Here is an 18,188-nt window from a genome sequence, read left to right on the forward strand (position 1 = left end):
ATTATGACACAGGTGACTTGAGATGCACTGGCCAGCACTGGTTTAGATGCTAATACAGTTTGACTTGCCATCCACCCAGTGGAAACATTTGAGTGGGAGTCAATCCTCATTTAGTTCCCTGTTTCTTTTTATTTCCTAGTTAAAGACGTTGGAAAGTGGGCCGCCAATGAAGAAAACATGGCATGCTTCAATCTCCATTCACTGCTTGGATTAAATCAACTCTCATCACTGCTGATCTGCCGTGAGGAATGGGATTAATCAATCGTAGACAGTACATCTATCTGCAAATTAAAAACTGCACTCATCATTGAACACGCAGCTCCATGGTTGTGGTGTTATTTTGGTGACATGTTGAGTGGGCGGCTTTCTCACAAAGAGAAACATCAGTCACACAAACCTCAGATGAGTAAACTGACCAGTTTATGGAATGTGTACCAAGAGGGAAATATAAGGCATTGCCAGAAAACTGCTGTAAATAAAAGTAACTACAGGTTGGTTAGTGCATAAAACATGACTCTAAGGAATTTTATGGTAGAGATGACTTTGTATTGCTATGTTGAACTGGCCTTTATGACCTAATTGTTACGGCTTGGGCTGTATGGCTGCTTGGGAGGTGTGTTCTCTCTGTGCAGGGGGCGTGGTAGCTGGCTCGGCACCTGGCTCTCCTCTACACCTGCAGCAGATCAACTCATCACCGCTGTGCTCTTAAGCTCCAACTTCCTGGAGGGCCAGTGCTAGATTGTTTTTTGCCATCCGTGGTAACAGTTGTTTGGCCTATTCAGACGATTCTCGGGCTACTCAAGCCTTCGCCTTAAAGTTTGTTCCTAACTGTTTTTTGTCTCTTCATTTTGTTTCCAGACCTCTGCTGCCTCGTGCCCCCTTGCCTCGCCAGCCACACTCCTGGATCTACAAGCTCTCTAGCTTCCCAGCCTGGCCTCCCCAACCCTTGCCTAGTTATTTTTTGTTCTCAAGAATAAACCCTTTTTTCACACCTTCACCGGGTCTGTGTTTGCACCTGAGTTCTACCACCACCCAACCTTAACACTAATACTTCAAAATGTGTATTTTATATTTTAATTTAAAATGTTTAAAACTCATTCTAAAATAGCTTGGATTTTACATGTTTAATCTCATATCTTATTTTTACCATCACAGATACAACTGTGAGTTTATACATGGAATTTTTGCAGCTCACATAAAACACAGATAAGATTTCCTAACCATGCTTTCCTTCCAAATGTGATAAATCCACCGTTATTTCATCTTGACTATGTATTCAAATGTATTAAGGCTGTGTCAAACTGTGATTTGTTCAGGTTATGTCGTAAAAGTTGACAACAAAAAAACACTTCAACACTTCAAACTCAGAAATTATCATAGTAATGCTGCCAGTGGATTCCCACACTCAAACCTCTGATTGGATCAATATATTGTCAGTTAATTGTTTGGTTGTGAGGTGGGATTTAATCACCACTGTTGCTGACAGCTGATTATTCCATAATGTCACGACACTGAAAAAGACAGACAGACACAAAAATAATAGTGTAGTTGTGAAACGATCAAAATGTTCTGATTAAAGGTTACAAATCAGAAGATATGTATGATGTATTTGAGGAATGTAATATTTAATGGTTGGGTTTGGCAGATGAACTCTGAGAAGGACATTGCATTTCACTGTTTGTTGGTCTCTCTCTAACAGTGAATACAGATGGATTTTTAGGAGACGTTTCTTTGATCCAAGATGCTGAGCATCTCTGCTGGCAGCCGTCTTCTCTGTCTTGCTCTGAAAAAGATACAGCAGAGATTACAAAAATCAAATGTGATGGGTAGCAGCAGTGCATGTTGTGTACTTCACATGTATGGAATTATGTTGTGTGCATTAACCATACCAGGATCTGAAGCACAGATGGTGTAAAAACTGAAGGCTTATATTTTATAGAATGCATTTATCTGCAGTCACTGATTATAATATACTATATAGTAATTATACATAAAACGTTTATGTTTCTGATTAAAATATATAAATAAAACCATATATTGAGTGATAACTTTAAAACAGAAGTTATGATGGCTACATCCAATCTGATATTGTATGTAGTAGTATTTGGAAGAGACATTTGTGACAAACTCAGTACCACTGTGTGCATAGTAAATGCTAAATTGTGGCGTAATAAGTCAACAGCATTTTAAATCATACATAATTAACTACACATAAATGGATTAAAACCATAGTAACTAATGTTGAACATTAAATCATTAATTAAATTTCCATGGTTTTCAGAAGAGGTGAAAATGACTTCTCGAAAGCTGCAGAAACTTGAATGATTGGTCTGATATCAATTGTAAACTTAACATTGCATGCTGAACAGTGTTTTCTTCATCCATTTCAGAGTAACATCTGTAATTAAATGTGCACGTAAGCTTTGTGAAGTTAGGATTTATGTCGGTTAAGAACCTCTGTGCGATTAATTGTAGTCATCTCACATAGTGAAGATACGCGTGTTTTAAAAAGAAGTTAATCTCAATTAATCTCTCAACAATATAAAATGCGTGAATATTTGCCTTCCCCCCTGCTGAACCGCACCTCTATTAGTCTGAGTGAGAAATCATGTGTTGACAAAGTGATACACATGCTGTTTTTACTACACACATTTGACCTGAACAAATCCTCACACTGCAGACATGGTTACTGTGCTGCTCTTTGCTGCCCTCACATGCCTTTAAAAGGAACTTTCTTCAGCTTTAGTGCAATGCCTGCACACACGCGCACACACACACACACACACACACACACACACACACACACACACACACACACACACACACACACACACAAAAACAGTCTGACTTCATGAATCAAAGAATGTCTGAGCTAAACGATTGCTGGTATTATTGCTGGGGGAAGATTATGCTCAATGTAACTACATGTACAGCACCTCTCACATGGCAACTTTAAAATGGATCCTTCTGATGCAGCTTTCCATTGCAGACAGAGATTAAGTTGTCACATGCTCACCTGAGCCACTGGGTTCCAAAGCAAGATAACCATCCAACAAGGAGCTGAACCCTATCAGCCCCCCCATGGCAGCATAAGGGACATCCCTGCCTACGGGCTGGCCACGTGCCTCCCTCTCTAGTTTTGTCTCAACCTGCCAAGAAAATAATGTGATTAGAGTTTGCAGCTTTATTTCTGTGAACAAACTGTAGCAATATTGTAAATCTATGTGTAGCATTAGCCTGATTTAATTAAATTTTTTACACCAAGGACCTGTGTTTGATGTTTGACTCTACTCACCAGGGTCTGGTGGGCAGAGCTGGCCTGGCCACACAAACAGGTGAAGGGGCTCTGGAACCCAGAACAGGAAGTGCCTGAAAATGAGTTATTGGGAAACAAGTCTGCGAAAATGATCTTGAACATGAACTGTATATGTTACCTAGATTCCATCTAAGTACGCTGCCATTGTCTTTAAATATAGTGATTTCAGACTCACACTTTTTGCACAAGTGGCCAGTGGCTTCACTGTGATCCTGAGGCAAGTGTTTACACCTGCAGTGGACAGGGTTTGGCCCAATCCGGGGAACATACTGGTAGGCAGGACAATGACATCCTCTGACCCTGCATGGTAGGGTGAGGGGTCGCTCAGATGGAACCACTTCAAAGTCGGTCTTATGTTGCTTGTACCTGGACAAAATTATGTTACTCCCAAGTGTGTTTATTTATATACGGCTGTGCGTGTGGTGGAGTGTAGGGGAGAAGGATGTCTGATTTCATTTGTTATTGAGAAATTTACTACCTGTGTGTACAGAAGCATTGTGTCTCAGGGCCAATGAGTTTGCAGTCGATACCTCCCGGCACCCCAAAGCTTACATACAGCCTGTTTTTCACTCGTTGAGGGAGCACCTTCCTCTTGTATGCCTCATATTGCTCTGGAGTGAACAGTTTTCCTCCATCATCATCACCCACAATCCTTGAAAAAGACAAACCACCAGTAACAAAAACACTATGATAACTTACTCATACAATGAGCTGACCTGCTTATAACAAAAGGGTTATTGTGATATTGCATCACTTGCATTGTAGTTTAGTTGAATTACATCAGTTCCTCTGTAGTTAGCATTAGTAGTCACATGCTGGTGGCTTGCTCCTACGTGTATGAAAACCATCTAGAGATTAATTAACCGTTTAGCTAAAGCTAGGCGATAAAAGCACACACCGTTGAGACAAACCTTCTGTACTCCCAGTAGTCATCCACAGCTTTCACAGCTGATTTATCGAGATATATTGTCTCCATTGTCAAAAATTCAAAACTGATAGCTGTGGGCCTTTTGCCTTTACTGCAAACAAGTAACGTTAACGTTACTGTTTACCACCAGCTACCGAGGTTACTATGGGAATGATTGTATAACGTTACATCCCTCTAACGGTCGCAAAGTGTACTGCACACACATACACATAGAGGGAAAGATCAACAGAGGAAAAGTTAGTATATATATATATATATATATATATATATATATATTGTTTAGTATATCTAAACTTACATTTAACGTTAGCTATGAAGCATTAACACTTCAATTAGCACTGTATTTCCACTTACTTGTTAGCCGATTTTTTTTTTTGCGCTATATGAACTGGTTTTATTGTTTTAATTAAAACGGAGTAACTGTCGCTTAACGGTTTACCTGCGCTTACTAGTCGTTTTTTTCTTTGCCTTGCGTTTAATTGAGAGAAAACCAAAGACTAACGTTATAAAAAGACGACGAGGACGGGCAGTAGGAATACATTCCCCATAATGCCGTAGTAATGACGCACACAGTAGACGTTCAGGGGGAACCATGACAGTCAGCAAAATTGCATGCTTGGTATTCCAGCTACAGACTTTTGCCTGCAAGACTTCATCGCAGACCGTGGAGGAAGACGCCGAAATGACTTACAGAGTGAGCGGACACCTTAACGCGAAGCTCGGTAGTTAACTTTTTATCGGACAGCGGGATACTCGAGATATTTCCCCCAGCCACAGCAACGACAGCCCAAGGTTGCCAAACAACAAGCATCATTCAGTGTCAGCCAGATAGCAGCTACAGCTTAGTCGCCTCGTCGCTGCTTCTCTGGAGCCTGTTAATTCCTGCTTCAACAACAAGGTAGCTTTTCAGACACTGGTGTAAATGATCTGTCTTTGACTGCATTTGCAGATATTTTGTTTACCTCTTGTTAACTGTCACGTTTGCGCGTTGCCGAACTAAGTTAACATGTCGAGCTAAACATGAGGTGTTGGATGGAGTTGGAAACAGAATCAACTGAGCTCGAGCGGCTGCTAACAATTATAAATAAAAGCTATTTTAGTTTAAAAAGAAGACAAACTATCCGGCATGAGTGGATCTTATATTTGTCGTCGTTTGTCGACTGAGTGTTGGTAAGTTTAGTTATTAGGTTTGTCATGTATTTGTGTTACTTGACATTGTGTAATCATAGTGAGAAGTTAAACGTGTTCGCCCAGTCAATATGTGATTTGTTATCAAGAATCTGTGTGCCTTCAGGCTGGTGGAGTCAACGTTCCAGTGTCATAGCATGCACAGTAACATTACCCACGCCTTCATATCGTTTACCTCCTCCACACCCTAACATTATTGACATTTCAGTGTTTAGCATATATGCTCTGCATGACAGCTCATTACCTCTGTTGCTAAGCCTCTGTTGAATCTCATGTGACCGCGGTTCTGGTCAATATTTAACCTCTAGATTAGGCATTTTGACTGATATTGTCTGCCTTATCACTGGAAATCACCCCGTTAGGTTCACTATACTTAAATAGTCCTAAACAAGTAGAACATTCATTGTCTGAAGCTGTGGCCTAAATTGGTGCGTCTTTCCATAGAACAGTGATCAGGCATGACAGTGATGACTGGAGAGTATCTGAATACCAAAACTCTTCCGTTGTGTCAACCCTATGTTAAAGTAAGATGATCTGTTGACCAATGTATGGATGGAATAACTTATAACCTATATCATCTTCCACAGAAAGTTTTAACTCCAGCTTGAAATATTACCTGTTTCTCTGTGTATCATGCATTGTGAGTTTAGTTGTGTTCTTTTAAATTTGCAGTGACTTGAATGGAGTTAATGTGATACACTTTTCATGTTCAGAATGTGATGTTAAAAAAACTTTTTCAGGGGCTTGTTAAGACTAGGAGCTAAAAGTTGCGTCTCTAAAGTCGGTGGGAGAGCTTTCGTTTGAATGTTTGTCAGTTTTGTACTTCCTCACTAGTTTCAACTGTTACTCTCATCAAGCCTTTGCACTGTGCTTTCCTCTGTAGCACCCGGGTCACAGGAAGGACGTGTTTGTGTGTGTGTGGTTAGAGGCTGGGAAGTTTCCCTAAATGGATTCTGTTACCTCTCTTTTCATAATTTATTCTCTCAGTCACTGTCCGGTCTCTAACTTCAGCAGAATGTGACACTCCCACTCCCAAGAGAGCGAGCGCAGAGAATGAACTTGGTGACAAAGTTGTGAAAACTGAGAAATGATCGCCTAATTTCCTCTGCATGTGCACGGGGCACTCAAAGGCTATTTGTCAGTCAAATAACCATTCTGTATGTGGGATTAGAGAATAAATGCCCTCTTTGCTTCTGTCTGTTATTGTGTCTCCAATCTGGAGCTGCAAAGTGGGTCCCATGAAATCTAAACGGGTAATTGGGTTTCTGGGCTGTAAGGGCTGAAAAACATTTGTTGATGAGTGGGCTATTGTGCACCCTGACCCAAAGCCCGTCTTTAATGATAACTAAATAGTCTAGGAAGCCACTTTAATAATGCCAATAATGATGTGGATTTTGTCTTCATCCAGCACATGCAGTGGAGTCTGATGGAAAATGTTGCATGCATCTATCCACACACAAATCCTCACAGTCAGTATGAATAAAAAAACGCAACACGGCTCTGAGCCCAATATGAATAAACATGGTAGGGCTACAGAAATTATCCTTGAAGTGGTTTTTGGTATTGTAGATTCAATTCTGACATTGCAGTGCTGCACAATAAAAACATACGCAGTATAAAATAAAGTCTGCTATATTAAACTGGCAATAAGAAATGTATGTCTGTGTTTCTTTCTTTTTTTTGTTCATTTTTATCTTTTATCTCATTTTTGTCTTTTTTTGGTGCACTTCTCCAACATAGTCAACGATGTCTGCAGACCCCCTGCCTAAACGCCCAGTCTGTATCAGTGATTTGAAGTTGGACATCTTGCAACCAAAGAATCTTTCCAGAAACCCCTGACTGCTGGTGTCTATGGGTGTCTTCTTCCTCCTGGTTTCACTTCCTGGCCTCAGCTTTCTCCCCTCCTCTGAGGAAGTAAAGGATGCTGTAGTGGTTGGAGAAACATCTTCGTCTGCATGGGTATTGGTCAAGCACATGTAAGCGTGGCACTGAATCCAGATCAGCTCTAGGAACACTTTGTAGTGGACTTTGACCTCTGACCTTTCTGTGGATATAGGTAACAGAGCAGATAATTTTTATTTGTCCAGTTATTGATTCATATACATCCAAGGAAAGACTTTCAGCCTCAGACCGGGCCTCTCCAGATCCCCTCCCCTTTGCAACCCCCAGTACCATGCTCGGTGCGCTCCTGCGGAGAAACATGTCCCAAAAGCTGAGTGTGCTGCTGCTGGTTTTTGGTCTGGCGTGGGGGCTTATGCTGCTGCGCTACACTGTGCAGCAGCCTCGCCATCAGAGCAGCGCAGAGCTTCGTGAGCAGATCCTGGAGCTCAGCCGACGGTATGTCAAGGTCCTGACAGAGGAAAACCAGAATGCGCCAGGTGGGCCGCAGGGAACATCCATGGCTGGTTATGGTAAGCCTTTAAGAAGTAGTCAGGAATGGTGTGCAGTATATGGTGTTACTACACTCTTTCCTGCACACAAAATTACTTGCTTACTCCTGTATGAATGTTGTGTGTTTTTAAAGTTGTGAAAAAGCATCCTGAAGCATTGATTTGTTTTCCCATCCTTCCTTTTCCCCTCTCACATGCGCGCACACACAGCTGATCTGAAGAGGACTATCGCTGTTTTACTGGACGACATTCTGACACGGCTGGTCAAACTGGAGGGGAAAATCGAGTTGGTGGTCAATGCCTCGTCCACTAACACCTCCAACACAGCGGGGGGCGTCCTTGCCTCCGCTTCCGCTGCACTACAGAAATCCTCAAAGCAGGAGACACCTGGCAGCCACCAAAGGATGTCACGCCTTCACCCACACATCCCTAATAGGCCTCGTCCACATCAAGGAGCATAGTCTTGATAGATGTATTGTTTTTGTTCTTTTTAGCATATTACACTTTTCTAGCATCTATCAGGCAAGTGAAAAGTAATACAGACATATGGACACGCAGAAACTTGGGAATTAGCGATGCTTCTCAGAAATGTTCAGCCAACTCGGAGGGAAGGAAAAGGACTTCTTTATGCTCTGTCCTATCATGCTGATATTTATTTTTTACCAAGACTATCCATTTTATAATTTGTTTTATATTTGCATTGCTGATTTTATTTGCCTTGAATTTTAGCATTTGAATGATGCCATGTATGAATCTTGTGACTGTTAAAGCAAATGCAGAGCAGTATAAACACACCTGGAACTGAACATCATTCTCATATGCTTTGTCAAAAAGATGGCTTAAAAATGCCCCCACATCTACAGTGTAAACTTTTTACAGTGCTACAGTTGCTAAGTACTGTATGAAAAAAGTTCTACTTTGAGCTTACAGATATAATTTTAAGCATAATTAAACTGTATAGTTCGTGAGTAAGAGATAATCCAAAGAATGTTATTTGCGCACTATCTGAAGGCAGTATAAATGTGTATTTGCAATTGCTGCAAGCCAGTTTGACATTTATGAAGACTGTGATGGGGTCATACATATCTGCCACCTAAACATGAGTGTATCTGTGCTTTATCTCAGTTGAAATCCAATGGTTACCTTGCCCGGTATTGAGAGATCTTTTAATTTAGGTGTGGAACAGATTGAATGTACAGTGTTGTCAGTCTTTAGCCCAGTAGTGCTGCTTACACATGTTCAGGGTTCATGTTGCACTGTGACTCTACAGATTTTCTAAAATTACTGAGCTCATCCAACTTTGACTTCAAAGATATTTTGGGGAGATGAGCGTACACCTCACCCTGTCCAGTCCCAGAGGAAGAAGATCTTTAATTTGCTCAACATGATGCTCATTAACACGATGACTTTGTGCGGCAAGAAATATTGACAATGCTTTCATCAGTAGGCTACTACTTGTGGATTATATGAGACACGGTCAATATGGGTGGCAGATTAAGCTACCCAACAGTATATAGAGTGGTTAAAAGGAGCTCCATCTGAATCAGCTTCAACTTTTATATGCTGCTTGCACAATGTTTCATTATTATTTTAATAACATGGTAACAACACTGAATGGGTCATTTTCCAAAAGGTGTACAGTAGTAGGACTCTATTGTAATAGTGTGTTTATGCTGTGGTGTTGCTTCTTTTACTTAAAAGTTCTCAATTGTCCTTGCACTGCTGATCACGGTGGACCGTTAGAAAAAGTTATCAGGGTGGTGAAATGAGACGTTCAAGTACGCCAAGTTTTTGCATTAAGGGGGCGTGGGACACGAGACGGGACGTGACGTCGGATTCTGCAGCACATAAACATACCACCCAACTCATGCGCCATCTTGTAGCTAGGAACCGACCAGAATAAAACATTGTTTAAAACCTCAGTGCAGTTTAATTTCTATCGAAATACTGCGTTGTATTATATATACTGAGAAATGAGTGACATTGAAGATGGAAATTACGGAGGACGGGTAAGTAGTTCCATCGAATGATGTCGAATATCTCCCTTTCTTCCTTTTCCTCCCGTGTGGCTGCCGATAGAGAACACTGTAGGCGAGATCACCACACACACGCTAGCTAATGTAACAGCTAATATTGAGGCAACGCTAAATCAGTAGCTTAACGTTAGCTTTACGTGCATTGTTGGCTAACGTTACGTGTGTTAGAGAGGCAGAGACCTGTTCTGGTTTTGCCTTAAGCCAACAATAACTTTATTCTCCAAAGTATTTTTTTTTACACGAACGGTTCCCGCTCTGCTAAGCAATACTGCTTCAACAAGACTCCTCTTAACGTTAGCTGGCTTCAAAAAATCACCGGGGTTAGAGCTTAATATTGATTTGTACTATTTTTGCGTAGTTAGTTGAAAGTATTGCACCTGTCTCATTCGCTCATGAAACGTATGTAACGTAAATGTAACCTGCTAGCTACGGCGTTCAGATATCGTCCTTTGGTGCGGATATCACTGCTATTGCTGCAGCCATTATTGCACATTGGCAAAATGAGTATTTGTTTTTTCTGATCTAGCATTTACTATTACCACCACGAAGGAGTCCTTAGCCTCTCTTCCTTCCCTGTTTTCACGCTCTTATTTATCAAATTGAAACATTGCTACACATATGTAAGCTCTTCATTTGTAACCATGTAGCTTCAATTGTTGTAACTTTGCTCTTTTTACATGATTTCTGGAATATTAGAACTCAGTATAGCAACAATGTAATTGTAATGCATTCAGTGTTTTTTTTCCTATTCTCTTTTTTTTTTTATTAAACCTATGATCTTAATTTTATTGAATGTTCTTTTTTCATTAAGGTTATTGATCGTGAAGGATTTGAAGAGTTTTATCCAAGAATGATGAAGAAAATTTTCAAGATAAAAGAAGGCTAATGAAAACATGTACAGAGCAGAACATAGAAGGTGGAAAGGGAGGAAATGTGACGGAAGAATGGTGTCAGATAGAAGCGCTTGCAGTGTAAAGGCTAAAATGAAACTGGTTTCAGTTTGGGTGAAGAGAGGAAAAACAGACCTGGAATCAGAAAATGAGAAAACTGAAAAAAGAAGAATGAAGAAGGATAGAAATCCTGAGAGAAGGGGGTAGCGTGTAAAGAATCTGGAAGAATGAATGTGTCCCTAGGTTAAGTAAATACACTGTTTGTGTCACAAATGTCTTCTCTTTACCATGCTCCCTTTTTATGTAACATGAAAATGCATGTTTTATTTTTTCCCTTGATGGTCCAGGTGGACATGGAAATAGACCTGTCATGTACTTTAGATTGGTATGGTTAATAATGGGCCACACTATAAACCAAAGATTTTTTATTGTAATTATAAAATTACTAACCCTTTCCTCCACAGTACATAAGCTGTGCATTTTAGACACATGTACTGTGTGTTTCCAACATACTCTACCACATCTCACTCTTCTGTGCTTGATTTATTTTCTGTATAAAGAAATAAATATATTTGTCCAAGAAAATGTTGTTAACATCCTGCTGTGGCAATAGGGGTCACGCTCCCCATCTAAATCGGATCGTGGAAGTCCAGCTCGGGTCAAGTCAGAGAGCAGGTCCGGCTCCCCGAGCCCATCCCGGGCCTCCAAGCGCTCTGAGTCCAGATCCCGCTCTCGGTCAAAATCTAGGTATGCCTTTATTGTGATCACATCATATTACAAAATGCTAAATGCTCGTTAGGGGCTGAAATATGTCACTACAGGGTGCTCTGTACCCGTACTCTGCATAATATGTCATCTATAGCTGTGTCATAAGTTGTGTACAATTAAATTCAATGCCTGTTCCGCATCTTTTTCAGGTCTCGCTCAAGGCGGCACTCAAACCGCCGCTATAGCCGTTCACGCTCTCGGTCCTATTCCCACCGGAAGAAGTCCCGCTCTCGTTCGTACAGCCCCGAGTACCGCCGCAGGAGGAGCCAGAGCACTTCCCCTATGTCAAACCGGCGGCGTCACACCGGCAGCAGGGTGAGTGTAATGAGATCTGAAGATAGGTAAAGTACAATCGGCTATTACAGAAGGAGAACAAAAGGACACTGTATGTGCATATGGTGTTAAAATATTGATCTAGTTTTGGGGAGATAGACAGAATCTTATCCTGTAATTAGTGAGGAAATTGGCATATACTGTATGACCTGTTAACAGATTGAATACAATATCAGTCGTGCTCAAAATGTATTGGGAAGACAAGGAAATGGTGTGAAGTTGTGTTTTTAAAGTTGCTATGTGATTTCACAACCATCAGGCCAATCTCCTCAAAACTCTTTTCCTTTTTTTTTTATGTAATTATTTCAGCACTTTTAATGAGCAAAATGTGTTAAACGCAATGTGTATAAAATGTTTTACATAAGGATTTGAGATGGATTATTGAAAGCATGATTTAAATAACAGTTTAAAGTCATGGTTATTTCTCATTCTTTTATTTATTAGGAAGTTAATTGTGGTAATACTGTGGGAAACTACTTTGAAATGACATTTAATAACCCCTTTTTGTTAATCTTCCCCCTCCTTTCATTATATCAACAGAGCCATGACTTCACTAAAGAAGCATGCAGTCATGGCGGTGATGCTGATGTTAGGGTATGTGGACCTTCTGACATATTTTGGGCAGGAGCAATGTAATGTTTGTGTGTGGCCCAGTGTAGTACTGGATGAGGGATAACGGGGTAAATATAACCTAGTGAAAATCAAATGGATCTTGGTGTATTTAGACAATGCGGCAGGTTTGCAAACGAAACTGCATATTACATATTGATTTTGATGTCTGCAATGTGCATTGGATCACCTACTGAATTAAGGTAAAGTGGGCATTAGCCATCTTATCAATTCTTAGAAAAAAACATCTTAACAGTATTTGAGTAACTGTATGTTAATTTTATTGCATCAGTATATGTGGGTGATTTCAAATGTGTGTGTATGCAGTTTTCATGTATTTTTGTTTATAATGTACTGTATCTGTTTCATTACGACAAGCAAAATTTCACACTTGTTAAATATTGATGTTTAGTAATAAATAACTATGCTTTTCTTGCAGCACCATGTTAGCCCACAGTTTGTGTAATGTCAATAATATTTTAATGTGCTGCTGCTTTTAAAAATGCAAATGCAAAGCAGGAATTAAGTGACACTTTTAAAGCAAACAAGAGGCAAATGACATCATTTTGTACATTGTATAGCTGTCCCAGGGGCATTTTTTGAAAGCTGTTTAAGGGGTTATTAAAGCTGTCATAGTTTACCCACTAAGCATTTACCGTTGGACTGGTACAACTGGAAATGCTTGGTGAGGGAGGTTTTGGTACCCTGTTGTGAAAATGTGCATAGATTCTTACCTTTTTTAGTAGTAATTCAATAACTGCCTCTGTTGTAAGCCTGATGTCATCCTGTAAAAGCAAATATCCAATGTAGTTGGAGTGGTTTCTCTTCCATAACAGTGAAAAACTGATCTGAAGCAGCCAGTATATAAATAAGGCAGTTTGTAAAAGTTCTAAATACATTTGCCATTGGTGCAGAATTGTTTTCTGAGCTTAAGTTTTGGAAAGATTTACTTCTATATTCTCAGTGCATTAAACATGTAAAATGCTTCCGTGTGTGAAGAAACATGTTTTGCATACTAAGGCCAGTAAATGGATTTGTATGCAAAGCATTAGATGAGTAGATGTGGTAAACCTCACTATCAACTGACCCTGATTGTTGACCCTTGCAGGCAAACCCTGACCCCAGCACATGTTTGGGAGTGTTTGGCCTGAGCCTGTACACCACAGAGCGTGACCTGAGGGAGGTGTTTTCACGCTATGGTCCTCTGGCAGGGGTCAATGTGGTGTACGACCAGCGCACGGGTCGCTCCCGTGGCTTTGCCTTTGTATACTTCGAGAGAATTGACGATTCCAAAGAGGTATGGGAAATGTTTGTGGCTTTCAGATAATCTTTCGTTCTGATCCAAGTAACTCATTGTTTCCTGTCTTTAGTTGTACTTAATTACAATCATCTGGGGTTTTTAAAGTGTAAAATATTACATGATTAGATGGCTGAGAAAAGTGGCATGGCTGTAGATCTGAGAACCGGGGGTAAAGAGTATTATCAAAGTATTTATGCAAAAAGTGTTATGACTTGTCATCGCATTGATATAAAACTATAATTCTACATCCATATAAGGTCATTGGCAACTAATTATTGTTTGGCACTTAGTAGTAGGTCAGTTTCAGTTTATTATTTAGGTGCGATTACATGAGCACACCACTAGGTGTCTGCCTTGCCACAAATTCCCTCTGTCACCTTGCAGTCCCATAGCAAGGGGTAACAGTGTATAATGTTGTTGGGCCTTTGTGAATTATTACTTTATTTTGGTTGTGTTTTTTTTTTTTTTTACCAAAGAGCTTACATTAGTCTGATAACATCTTTGTCTTCTCCTGCCTCTTGTGTTCCCTAGGCAATGGAGCGAGCCAATGGCATGGAGCTGGATGGGAGGCGCATCAGAGTGGATTATTCTATTACCAAACGACCTCATACCCCCACACCAGGAATCTACATGGGCCGACCAACTCAGTAAGAATAAACACTAATGTCAGGTCTTGCTCATCAGTTTCCTTAGCATATTGTGTTGCATTGAATAATCCAACTGTGCATCCTTTCTTGAAACACATTCGTGATTTGTGGTGTTTTTCAAGAAATAAGACGCCTGGAAGTCATGGCCTTGTTGTTTATTTATTTTTTTATTTCAACAGCAATGGTGGCGGCGGAGGTGGTGGTGGTGGTGGTGGCGGCGGCAGTAGCAGCAGCAGGAGGGGGAGAGACTCGTATTATGATCGTGGCTATGACCGCTATGACAGATACGACGAGTATGACTATAGGTATAGGTGAGTAATAATTTGTGAATACAAAGTCACTGTTACACTGGTACGTGGGAGAAAATGGATTAAATTTTCTTTGTCTCTTTGCAGTCGCCGCCGCTCTCCGTCACCCTACTACAGTCGATACAGGTCTCGCTCAAGGTCTCGCTCCTACAGCCCACGTAAGTGTGAAGAGAAATGCATACAATAGAAAGCTTGCCTAACTGCATCTATTGTATCATCTTCAGACATGAAATAAGACTGTTAGTATGCATATTCAAATGGCTTTATGTAGCCTACCTTGATCACAGGTGAAAGCACATTGATTTTTATCAGTAGTGGACCTATAACTGAACTAATGTAAATTTCCTATTTTCTTTTTACAGGACGATACTAAGTTGCTTCTTTCAACGATCAGCTTCCTTCCAATAATTGATGGTGTGTGATTCATCAAGGTGTTTCTAAGAGGAACATTTTGAATTAGCATGTCTATATCAACAGAACTCCTAAGTTTCAGATAGTTCTTGTTTACATGCGATAGATGTCTTGATTTTTTTTTTAGACGTTATAATGCATCTGTGAGTATGAGCAACAAAGTCAGCAACTGTTACTGTTGCTTCATTAGGGACTTGCATCTTTCCCTCCCTTTTAATTGCCTGCAGCAATGACACCTTTGTCAAAAGAGGGTGATTGAGATTTATTGCACTGATCACTATTTACGTGGTCCTGGTAATGATGGGGACAGAAAACTGTGTTTTAGTAAATAATGGTGACACTTAATTTTACAACCTGTAACTATTGTATGCTATAAGTAACTATTAAGAACACCCTCGAAAGATAACGGATTAATCTCATTGTTAACCTAGAAGTAACTGAGTTTGCTGGTAAGTAGCAGGTAAACCGGGCTGTAAAAGTAAGTGTTACTACCAATCAGTTGTTTGTTCTCTGCTCACATTCAAAGTCGCTGGAGGAATTTTTTTTTTTTTTTTTTTTTTTTTTTTTTTTTTAAGTCATTTGCATTTCTCCAGAGTTTTATTATCATGTATTACTTTTTTTTTTTTTATTGTTGTTTGTTTGTATGGAAATACAACTACATGAAAACTCCAAAGTTTGTAATGTGTTTTTCTGACTTGATGTGCATGAAATTGAAGTTGAGCTTTAGTTGTATAGGTGGGAGTTAATACTTTAAGTTGAGTGGGTGAGGTGGGAAAACAAGCCGGGAGAGTTTCACAGAACAAGACCAGTGCCAAGACATTGTGCATGATAAGTTTATGTTCACACACATTTAAAGTAGTTCATCTCTTCACAGTCACAATAGATTCTCCAAAAGTTTGAGTTTTCTCTCATTCGCGCTCCACCAATGAAAACACGCAAAGAAGGACTTTTACCAAGCTTTTATTGCGTGGCTTTCATTACATAAGATACAAAGTTCACATGTGAGAAAACAGACTATTATTCACTCTGTTCACAGTAACGACAAAAGGGCTTGTGCTTTGCTCAAAATGTATTAAGATGGTGCACTTTTAAATTCACTTTGGTGTGTCTGACATACCTAACTGTAACAATGGCATTACTAGAACAATTCCTTAAAGCAAAGTAACAAATATGTTTAACATTATGAAAAGATGAGTCAACACAGCCAAGTTTGTTCAAGGTCACATTGCCTAATGTCAGAAGTAAACCTGAAGGAATGGAGGGCTCTTTATATGTAGACTTTAGCCCCAACAACAAAGCACTTGATTCAAATGGGGTTAACAATCACGGCTGACACTGCATGGGGCCCCTCAGAGAGATGCGTTCATTTACATAAACTCAAAGATAATTCTTTAGGTTCAAAGGTAACCACTAGCTGCAAGGACACAATGGTCAAAGTGTGAAGGCTTTCTCAATAGATTTAACAGTCAAAGCCATAGTCAGTCTGTCGTATCCATTTGTGCTAATTTTCGCCTTAAATATTTGTTAACTGAACTTAAATCACTGGTATTCCTTATTTGTCTTGTATAAGTTTGTAGAATAAAATAAACTGAAATTTAGTTCTTGTGCAGTAATTCATAGTTTAATATTGTAGACAACAGGTGGGGACTGTTGAAAATGCAGATGATTCCCATGATTTTATAATGACATGCAAGTTGTGTTGTGATAAATGAATTTCTTTTTCTTCACTGAACCATGCACCATGACGTCGTCAATGGCGGGGAGCATCCACCAGCAGGTTGACCAGTAGGGGACCGAATGGGTAGATAAGTTTCATATTATTGGGATTCCATATAGCTACATCTCCCCAACAGAGCTTGGCATTCAAATGTTCAGAAAGATACACATTATTATCTGGGTCAGATAAAGGACAATATCAAGAGTAATGTAAACTATTTGCCTGGGGGAAGCAGTCCACACCTACTTCTCACACACAAAAAAGAGATGAGTCAAATCATTGTTGCACTCTGGGGCCAGCGAATAAAGTGCATTCTAATTCTAGCTATATCAAATATACTACAAGCATATTTTCATGTTTTCCATCAACTTTATCATATAGTTCTGTACTGAGGTTTTTCTGAGAGAAGCAAACACGCCTGAGGTCTACACCAGGTGCTACCTGTAGCTTTTACATGTATTTGTGAAAAGAATGAAACTGGGACATACAGGACGATGTCTAATGGTTAACAGGCAACAGCATGTTCATGTAGTCTGGTCTGAACACAGGATGACTGGTGTGGGGGGGCGAAGGCTTAAATTCACCACTTCTTGAGTTGTTCATGTCTGACCAGTAAATATGATGCTCCACTTGGAACAACAAACATTAACAACATCAGCACACTGATTTTCTTACTTATCAGTCAGAGTTCTTGATGACTCAGATATCCAAAAGCAAATGTCACCTGACCCTTTTTATCCTTTTACTTTGGGTTTATCTTAAGTCAGAGGGAGTTGTTTTCTGAAAGTGACATTTTTGGAGGTCTAATGCATTTATGTGTTTATATCTTAAAGAAATGTATCCAAACTCAACCAACAAACAGTTCTGTACTGTGCCAGAAATGTGTTTTATTGTTTGTTTTTGTAGGCTAATTAGTAAATTATCAATTTTAACTTTGTTTTAAACTTGTGAAGATTTTAATACAAGTGACAATGTACAAACAGCGGAAAAAGTTAATTTACTCTACCATAACATTTTAAAAAGCCTCTGGTTCAAAAATTATGTTAAATCCACATCAAATAATATGTACTTCTTTACTGAAATTAATTACCAGAATCATCAAGTTGATAAATAGGCTACAGTAAATAACAGCTATATTTTAAACAATAATTTGCTGAAACATTTCCACATGAGAGAAATACACTATGTAGTATATTCCAGATTTTGCAGTAAACCTAATCTAATGTAAAATTACAAGTGTGAAAACTTGAAGCACAATAAAATCATGTGTTTCTCCTCTTTTAGAAAACAAGAGCTTGAAGAAAGGGATTGCTTTTGAATTGCTTCAAGAGAGATTTTCTTAACACA

General features: G+C 39.6%; 3 protein-coding genes and 1 long non-coding RNA gene across 8 annotated transcripts; 3 read left to right on the forward strand and 1 right to left on the reverse strand.

Annotated features, from left to right (window-relative positions):
- Window positions 1–557: 557 nt before the first annotated feature.
- Window positions 558–997, forward strand: LOC119907090. The gene is made up of 2 exons (XR_005445076.1): window positions 558–758; window positions 859–997. It is a non-coding gene; the product is annotated as an uncharacterized LOC119907090 (long non-coding RNA).
- Window positions 998–1,601: 604 nt separating this feature from the next.
- On the reverse strand, window positions 1,602–4,842 carry fam221a (family with sequence similarity 221 member A). Of its 3 annotated transcripts, none has more exons than XM_038724670.1 (6): window positions 4,684–4,842; window positions 3,795–3,968; window positions 3,492–3,682; window positions 3,296–3,369; window positions 3,017–3,149; window positions 1,602–1,783 (listed from the first exon to the last, which is right to left on the reverse strand). In XM_038724670.1, the coding sequence occupies exons 1-6, from the start codon at window positions 4,836–4,838 to the stop codon at window positions 1,626–1,628; spliced, it is 885 nt and encodes a 294-aa protein (XP_038580598.1). In that variant the 5' UTR covers window positions 4,839–4,842; the 3' UTR covers window positions 1,602–1,625. The 3 variants fall into 3 exon arrangements, with proteins under 3 accessions (XP_038580598.1, XP_038580599.1, XP_038580600.1); XM_038724671.1 differs by lacking the exon at window positions 4,684–4,842 and adding an exon at window positions 4,228–4,423; XM_038724672.1 differs by lacking the exon at window positions 4,684–4,842 and adding an exon at window positions 4,215–4,290.
- A 34-nt stretch (window positions 4,843–4,876) lies between these two features.
- Window positions 4,877–8,628, forward strand: ccdc126 (coiled-coil domain containing 126). 2 transcript variants are annotated; one of them, XM_038724674.1, is made up of 3 exons: window positions 4,877–5,142; window positions 7,173–7,843; window positions 8,033–8,628. In XM_038724674.1, the coding sequence occupies exons 2-3, from the start codon at window positions 7,606–7,608 to the stop codon at window positions 8,281–8,283; spliced, it is 489 nt and encodes a 162-aa protein (XP_038580602.1). In that variant the 5' UTR covers window positions 4,877–5,142; window positions 7,173–7,605; the 3' UTR covers window positions 8,284–8,628. The 2 variants fall into 2 exon arrangements, with proteins under 2 accessions (XP_038580602.1, XP_038580603.1); XM_038724675.1 differs by lacking the exon at window positions 4,877–5,142 and adding an exon at window positions 5,184–5,414.
- A 1,012-nt stretch (window positions 8,629–9,640) lies between these two features.
- tra2a (transformer 2 alpha homolog) lies at window positions 9,641–15,794 on the forward strand. Of its 2 annotated transcripts, none has more exons than XM_038724669.1 (9): window positions 9,641–9,831; window positions 11,362–11,495; window positions 11,666–11,831; window positions 12,390–12,443; window positions 13,567–13,755; window positions 14,290–14,405; window positions 14,585–14,710; window positions 14,801–14,871; window positions 15,076–15,794. In XM_038724669.1, exons 1-9 carry the CDS (start codon window positions 9,796–9,798, stop codon window positions 15,084–15,086), a joined length of 903 nt encoding a protein of 300 aa, XP_038580597.1. In that variant the 5' UTR covers window positions 9,641–9,795; the 3' UTR covers window positions 15,087–15,794. The 2 variants fall into 2 exon arrangements, with proteins under 2 accessions (XP_038580597.1, XP_038580596.1); XM_038724668.1 differs by having other exon boundaries at window positions 14,585–14,716; window positions 15,076–15,694.
- Window positions 15,795–18,188: the final 2,394 nt, after the last annotated feature.

This window comes from Micropterus salmoides, unplaced genomic scaffold (genome assembly GCF_014851395.1).
Source record: "Micropterus salmoides isolate LMB-PRFRI ecotype aquatic unplaced genomic scaffold, ASM1485139v1 Ms_hic_scaffold_17, whole genome shotgun sequence".
NCBI classification, from domain to species: domain Eukaryota; kingdom Metazoa; phylum Chordata; class Actinopteri; order Centrarchiformes; family Centrarchidae; genus Micropterus; species Micropterus salmoides.